Below are 8158 nucleotides of genomic sequence, written 5' to 3' on the forward strand. Positions count from 1 at the left end.
AGAGCGCAGCTCTTAGGGGCCCGTTTCCAGCCATGAGCGGCGTCGGCGTCGCCGTTGGCGTCGCCGTTGGCGTCGCCGTCGGCGTCGGCGTAACCGCGTGTCACGGGTGTGGAGCTGGGAAGAAAAGAAGAAAAAGAAGAGAAGAGAGAAAGAAGAGGATCGCGAGAAACGACGGGCAGGTGCGGGAGTTCTGACCCGTCGCTTGTTGAAGCCGGCAACGCTCCGGCTACTGAAGCTTCACAGAAACCGGCTCCGCTCCGGTTCCTGAGACCCCGGCCACGCTCCGGCTTCTGAAGCCTCACCGAAACCGGCCCCGCTCCGGTTCCCGAGAACCCGGCCCCGCTCCGGTTCCTGAGAGCCCAGAAACGCTCCGGTTCCTGAGAGCCCAGAAACGCTACAGTTCCTCAATCCACGAAGAACCCGGCAACGCTCCGATTCCTGAGGCCACGACGAGCCCCGCCACGCTCCTGAGGCCACGACGAGCCCCGCTACGCTCCTGAAGCCCCGCCACGTCAGGCGTGAGTCGAGCTTTTTGTGGAGACTTGACCACGGGGACTCCGGTCTGCTTTGAACTTTTCCTTTTCTTTCTTTATTGTTGATAACTACCTCCTGATTTCCTTTCATTATATTATTACGTATCTACATGCCTTTGTCTCACCTAGTCTTGTCTCAATCATTTCGCGTGTCGGACCGGGCGAACGTGACAATTGTGGCGAGCCTGCCAGGATCCCATTTACCATCAGTTTAATTGGATCACTTCGTCCGGGACACACACGAATTGCTAGAGTCAAAAAGACTAGCATGGAGAACGAGAAATTAATGGCGGTGGGAAAGGAGTTGGGTTATCAGGGAGATGAGTTGAAGAAATGGATGGAGGACGAAAAAGCTAGACTACGAGAAGAAAGAGCGTGGGCGCGACAGGAACGCGAGGAGGAATGTGTCCGGTTGGACAAAGAACGCGAAGTTCTGCAACTTCGGTTGGCAGTACAAAGCGCAGGGGCGCCACGTCAGGATGCAATCCAAGGTATAGGTGAAGGAGAGGCTACTAACTTGGCCGCGACAACCGGCGAGGCGCGACACTTTAGCCCTCATAAGTTAATTCCTCAGTTCGAAGAAGGAAGGGATGACTTAGATGCATATTTGCTACGCTTTGAACGTACTGCAACGGGAATGGGTTGGCCTCAGCAGAAATGGGCGACGACTCTGAGTTTGTGCCTCACTGGTGAAGCATTGACGGTAGTGGGTCGGTTGTCGCCAGAAGACGCACTGGATTATGCGAAAGTGAAGCTGGCACTGCTTCAAAGGTTTCGCTACACCAAAGAAGGGTATAGAGAACGGTTTAGGGATGCAAAGCCCGAAGAGGGAGAGACGAGGAGACAGTTTGCCGCCCGTCTCGCTGGGTATTTTGACAGGTGGGTTGAGATGGCGAATATTCAACACACGTTTGAAGCCCTCCGTGACAAGGTCTTGGTCGAGCAGTTTCTGCTCACTTGCTCCACCAAGTTGACTATTTTTCTCCGAGAGAGAGAATGCCAAAGCTTGCAAGAAGTTGCGTCAAAGGCGGACCTTTTCCTAGAGGCTCAGGCCCAGCCAACTACGAGTAAGTCGAAAATCGACGAGACGAATAAGCAGTCTAGTGTGGCGTTAGCAGATAAGTCTAAAACAGGAGGGGGCAGGAAAGCTTTGCGTTGCTTTTTATGCAACAAAATTGGGCACAAGGCGGAAAACTGTCATGGACGTCCGCCGGCCTCCAAAGGAATTACTTGCTGGCAATGCGGGAAAACTGGACACCGTGCAGATAGCTGCAGATCAAAGCCTAACGACAATCATCAGGCGTCATGTCTTTGGACGACGTCAAGAAACGGAGAGGTGACCGAGCCCGAAGATGGCTTTGTTACCCTCAAGAATGGTGACAAGATTCCGGTTGTCAACTCGGCAGTAGGACATCCTCCCAAGTGTCTAGTGGAGAATCTGCCAGTTGTAGAGGGAGATATGGGTGGCCAGAAAATAACTGTCCTCAGGGACACGGGCTGCAACACCGTCGTTGTTCGCCAGAGCTTGGTTCCGAAGGAAGCGTACACGGGAATATTGAGCCCGGTGTTTCTACTGGACAAAACAGTAAGGCATCTTCCCGAGGCCGAGATTATGGTTAGGACACCATACTACACGGGAAAGTTAACAGCGAAGTGTGTAAACGACCCTCTGTACGATCTGGTGTTGGGAAATGTGCCGCTTGTACGAGATGCCAATGACCCCGATCCAAACTGGAGTTTGAATGTGAAAATGAGGAAAGCTCATATGTCGGCGACAGAGCCAGCCGATGAACAGAAGACCGGGACGGAAGGCGTCCTGGCGAAAGAGACACATGTGGAGTCTCTAGAACGCTCTGCTGACGAATCTTTACTCGAACGGGGCGATAAAGAGTTCATGGGCACCGCGGGTGCTGTGCAGACCAAGAAACCTGCATGTCGACCCCCGCCATCACCTCCCGGACTGCGAGTACCTGAGGTACCACTGCTTCAAACAACTAAAGAGGAGCTCATCCAGGAGCAAAAGAATGACGAAACCCTGAAGAAATGCTTCCACGACGTTGGGAAAGTAACCAAGAAGCACAGGGGCAGAACGAAGTACGAGTTTTTCATTAGGAATGAGCTGTTGTACAGGAGCTGTACATACAGTTCCGGAAGAAAAACCGACCAGTTGGTTCTCCCGAAAAAGTTTCGGCGAACTGTCACCGGGATGGCACATGACGGAATAATGTCAGGCCACCAGGGCGTGAGCAACACAATAGCACTACTGTCTGAAGAGTTCTTTTGGCCGGGTGTCCAAAGCGACATTAAGAGGTACGTGCGGTCGTGTGACATTTGCCAACGGACGGTCCCCAAAGGGAGAGTAGGCAAGGCCCCCTTAGGTACCATGCCGACGATTGTAACTCCCTTTCAGAGGGTGGCCATTGACATCATTGGTCCGATTGCTCCCAAATCAGACTCGGGGAACCGATACATCTTAACCATGGTGGATGTGGCTACTCGATACCCTGACGCGGTAGCCTTGAAAACCATCGGAACTCCGGTAGTAGCGGAAGCTTTAGTTGGCATGTTTACGCGATACGGCGTACCGAGAGAGGTCCTTAGTGACCGTGGCAGCGCGTTTACTTCCGACCTGATGAAGGAGGTGGGTCGCCTGCTGTCAGTGAGACGCCTTTTGACTACTCCCTATCATCCCATGAGCAACGGGTTGGTAGAGAAATTCAATGGAACTTTAAAGTTGATGCTACGTAGAATGTGTCAGGAGAGGCCCAAGGATTGGGACCGGTACCTGCCAGCGCTGTTGTTCGCTTACCGGGAGGTACCCCAGTCCAGTTTGAGATTCTCTCCATTTGAGTTGTTATATGGGAGAACGGTACGGGGGCCATTAACTATACTGAGAGAAGTGTGGTCCAACGAGGCGTTGAACGAGGAAACAAAAACGTCGTACAGCTACGTCATGGAACTGAGAGACAAACTGGAGGAGACCTGCAAACTGGCACACCAATGCTTGGATGAAGCCAAGGTAAAATACAAGGCGTATTATGATCGGAAGAAAGTCACCCGAGAAATGAAGGTAGGGGATAAAGCACTAATCCTCCTTCCAAGCGACAATAACAAGTTGCTCATGCAATGGAAGGGTCCCTTCATCGTCACGGCGCGAAGAAATGAAGTTGACTATGAGCTGGAGATTGCCGGAACGAGAAAAGCCTTTCATGTAAATATGCTCAAAAAATATGAAGAGAGGACCGAAATGGACCCGGCGGCACCGAGGTGCAGCGCGGCAACAGCAACTGACGATGACAACAAAAACGACGAGGAAGACGCCATAGACGATGTCCCGACTCTGTCCCTGACAAGACAACAAAACGGGCAAGACGTACTGGTGAATACGACCCTGAGTACAGAGGAGAAGAAACAAGTTGCGACTTTGATTGGAGAATTCGGAGAAATCTTCTCTGATCTACCCGGAAAAACAAACTTGATTGAGTGCGATCTGAAGCTGACAACTCAGGCACCAGTGCATGTTAAACAGTACCCTCTGCCGATAAAGGTACACGAAACAGTGGAAAAGGAAATAACAGAGATGTTGCGGCTGGGAGTGATCGAGAGATCAACATCACCATTCAACGCGCCTATAGTATTAGTGAAGAAGTCGGATGGGTCCAGCAGATTCTGCATTGACTTTAGGCGGCTAAATGACGTGTTGGTAGCCGATGCCGAGCCCATTCCCAGGGTAGATGTCACGTTTGCTAAAGTGGGATGTAAACGTTTCTTCACAAAGTTAGACTTAGCCAAAGGATATTGGCAGATCCCCATGACAGAATCATCGAGGCATAAAACAGCGTTCTCAGCTTTGAGCGGTCTGTATCATTTCAGATTCATGCCGTTCGGCTTAAAGACAGCTTCCGCGACTTTCACGAAGCTGATGCGGATCCTACTAAGAGGCGTACCGAATGCACACCACTATATCGATGATGTTCTGGTGGCAACGGACTCGTGGGAGGAGCACATAGATGCACTAAAGGCTATATTCGGAAGGCTGCGCGATGCGGGGATCACAGTCAAGCCAAAAAAGTGTGAAATTGGATTTCACGAAATCAGCTTTCTCGGCCACAGATTAGGATCAGGCCAAGTAGCCCCAAGACAGGAGATCCTGACGAAGATCCAAGAGGCGCAAAGGCCGACAACAAAACGACAGGTCAGGTCCTTCCTGGGTTTGACTGGATTCTACAGGGAATTCATTCCTAACTACGCAGAGGTGGCGGCTCCTCTGACAGTGTTGACCCAAAAGGGAACTCGCAACGAGGTGCAGTGGGACGACGAGCGGGAAAGGGCATTCAAGCGCCTGAAGGAGGAATTGTGTAAACCTCCCATCCTCATGGCTCTCGACCTAGACAAGGAATTTGTGCTACGTACAGACGCCTCAAGCGTCAGTTTGGGAGCAGTCCTTCTACAGGAAAAAGATAGCGTACTGCACCCTGTCGCGTACGCAAGCAGACGGTTAAGCAAGGCGGAAAAGAACTATGCCACGATTGAAAGGGAATGCCTGGCACTAGTTTGGGCCGTTGAAAAGTTTGCACTATATTTATATGGCAAGCATTTCCGAGTGCAAACTGACCACCAGCCGTTGGAATTCTTAAATAAGGCTAAACACACCAATAGTCGAGTCATGCGATGGAGCATGAAGATGCAAGACTATAGTTTTCACGTCGAATACATTAAGGGGAAGGATAATGTAGGTGCAGACTACTTAAGTCGGATGTAACTAAGGAATTTAGACATAGAATGCCCTCGTGCCTATTTTTTTTTTCTTGCTCGATAGCGCATGGGGTAATGCGGGGATCGAGTTACTGGTTTCGAAGTGCAAACATGGTTTTTTTTTTTGAGGGGGGGAAAAGGGACGCAATTTAATGTAAATTGAGTTTTATTTCGAAGTTCTTCACGCATGATTTTATTTGGTACTTTGCGCGCGAGCGTGAAATGAAGGAGCTGTGTTACATCGGGGGCGGTCAAGAGTGTAGACTGGTGCTGCGCGTGCGAGTGCTACGAGAACGGATGCGGTCTTTGCCAGGGCTCGAGATCGCCCAGGCCAAGAGTGAGTGCTGCGCAAGTGCCGGCAGGAATTACCGTCAGTCCGAGACTTTAGCAATGAACTTCAAGATTGACGGTGTAGAAGAAGTTCAACGATGAACTTCTCAAAGTTGGGGGGCATTGTCACGGGTGTGGAGCTGGGAAGAAAAGAAGAAAAAGAAGAGAAGAGAGAAAGAAGAGGATCGCGAGAAACGACGGGCAGGTGCGGGAGTTCTGACCCGTCGCTTGTTGAAGCCGGCAACGCTCCGGCTACTGAAGCTTCACAGAAACCGGCTCCGCTCCGGTTCCTGAGACCCCGGCCACGCTCCGGCTTCTGAAGCCTCACCGAAACCGGCCCCGCTCCGGTTCCCGAGAACCCGGCCCCGCTCCGGTTCCTGAGAGCCCAGAAACGCTCCGGTTCCTGAGAGCCCAGAAACGCTACAGTTCCTCAATCCACGAAGAACCCGGCAACGCTCCGATTCCTGAGGCCACGACGAGCCCCGCCACGCTCCTGAGGCCACGACGAGCCCCGCTACGCTCCTGAAGCCCCGCCACGTCAGGCGTGAGTCGAGCTTTTTGTGGGGACTTGACCACGGGGACTCCGGTCTGCTTTGAACTTTTCCTTTTCTTTCTTTATTGTTGATAACTACCTCCTGATTTCCTTTCATTATATTATTACGTATCTACATGCCTTTGTCTCACCTAGTCTTGTCTCAATCATTTCGCGTGTCGGACCGGGCGAACGTGACACCGCGCCCCTCCCTCTCCTCCTCCTCCCCCTCCTCCTCTCCTCCTCCTCCTCTTCCTCCCCCTCCTTCTCCTCCTCCCCTCATTGTGGAGTATGGTCCGGGCGGGTCACGTGACCTCGGGGGGATGGGGTCACATGACCCGTTTCCAGCCTGTGCGGCGTCGGCGTCGGCGTCGCCCCTCCCCCTCCTCCTCCTCCCCCTCCGCTCCTCCTCCTCCCCCCTCCTCCCCCGCCAAGGTCACGTGACCCCGGGGGGTGACTCCCCTCCCCCCGCCGAAGTCACGTGACGGCCCGCCCAAGGTCATGTGATCCCGTCCCCTCGAGGTCACGTGACCCCCCGGACCTCTGCCCTCCTCCTCCCCCCCTCCTCCTCCTCCCCTCATTGTCTAGTATGGCTCGGGGGGGGGAAAGGGTCGCGTAAGAGCACAGCTCTTACGCGACCCTTTCCGGCTTGAGCGGCAAGGAGGAAAGCAGTGCGAAGGTGGAGGAGGGGGGGAGGAGAGACGAGGAGGCGGAGGCGAGGGGAGGGGAGGAGATTGAAGGACGAGGAGGAGGCAAAGGAGAGGAAGGGGGAGCAGGAGGGGAGGAGGACTAGCAGGCATGATCACGAGGGAGGAGGAGGAATATACCCTCCACTCCTCCTCCTCAAGAGCTGCGCTCCAATTCGGCGTTACAGGAAGTTGTAAACGGCTTTCACTTTTTTTTTGTGTAGTTGTTTATACAGTGGGAGGTCAGTCTGCCAGAACATAACGACATTGTTTCCCAGTGTAGATAAGAAATTTAGCCAGTGTAGTACAACCGCTAACCTGGGGTCTTGAATATGCACCAAGCAGTAGTGATACACGATGTTCATCCAGATCGAAACGGCAGGGGTGGTTTTTGAGCTAAGGATCCCTGGGTTATTCAGTCTTAGCTTTCAGTCTACGAGCTATGAGCATGGTGTGCGATAGCCTACTTGGCCACCGATACCGCCCCCCCCCCCCTTTTTTTTTTCTTTTTAAATATTCAGCTAATTTTTGTGTTGCAACACACAAATAATAGAACCGATGAAGAGAAAAAGAACCGGGTGTTTGGGGGGGGGGGGGGGGGGGGGGGATTCACGAACACTCAACTCCAGAAGACAGGACAGCCCATTGTAGTATTTCGACGTGATGTTTTTGATTGTCTTGTCGGCGCTGGTTGTCCTTGCTTCGTAGTCGATAGTTGGAGTCAACGCGATGTATGGCCCCTGGCAACATGAGAACGGGAGGGCGTCTCTTCCGGGTGCTGGGCCTCCAGTGCGCGCTCATTGCCTTCCGTTGTGCTTTGACTGCGCGGGTACGCTTGAAGCTCAGTGACGCTGAAGCGATCATTGAAGGTGAGAAGCTCATGAGACGCTGAAGTGATCATTGAAGGTGAGAAGCTCGCTTCTGAGGTGGCACAACTCGAAGACCTCCCCGCTGTTCACACCCTGTAGGCTGGTTAACGCATTTACGACGCTCAATGGCGGTTCGCACAGATGTGTAAACCAGGCGTGTTAGTGACTATAAAACGTGCGATAACTTTAAAGGGACACTCGAGTGGATCCTGAGATCGTCTATTTATGGTGATAGCTCAAACTAAGGGCCTCTAAGCATCCTCAAAAGACCTGAAATTACACTTATGGGCGGCTGATTTTTCTATTAAAACGTGAATGACACGCACCTTTTTCTGCACATTGGAACAGACATCGGGGGCGCCGTCGGACGGCGTTTTTAAACGATAATTGCTGTATTACGTCGCCTACACCCGAATATTTGATGTTTTTGTCAAATACAAAGCACAACGCGCC

The 8158-nt window shown here is 52.4% G+C and overlaps 1 protein-coding gene across 1 annotated transcript; it reads left to right on the plus strand.

Moving 5' to 3' along the window:
- The first annotated feature begins 1422 nt into the window (after positions 1–1422).
- LOC120841708 lies at positions 1423–5720 on the plus strand. Its single transcript, XM_040212668.2, has 2 exons — positions 1423–4080; positions 5466–5720. The coding sequence occupies exons 1-2, from the start codon at positions 1423–1425 to the stop codon at positions 5718–5720; spliced, it is 2913 nt and encodes a 970-aa protein (XP_040068602.2).
- The last annotated feature ends 2438 nt before the right edge of the window (positions 5721–8158 follow it).

The sequence above is a fragment of the Ixodes scapularis genome, unplaced genomic scaffold (genome assembly GCF_016920785.2).
Source record: "Ixodes scapularis isolate PalLabHiFi unplaced genomic scaffold, ASM1692078v2 PGA_scaffold12__126_contigs__length_90152505, whole genome shotgun sequence".
Classification (NCBI taxonomy): domain Eukaryota; kingdom Metazoa; phylum Arthropoda; class Arachnida; order Ixodida; family Ixodidae; genus Ixodes; species Ixodes scapularis.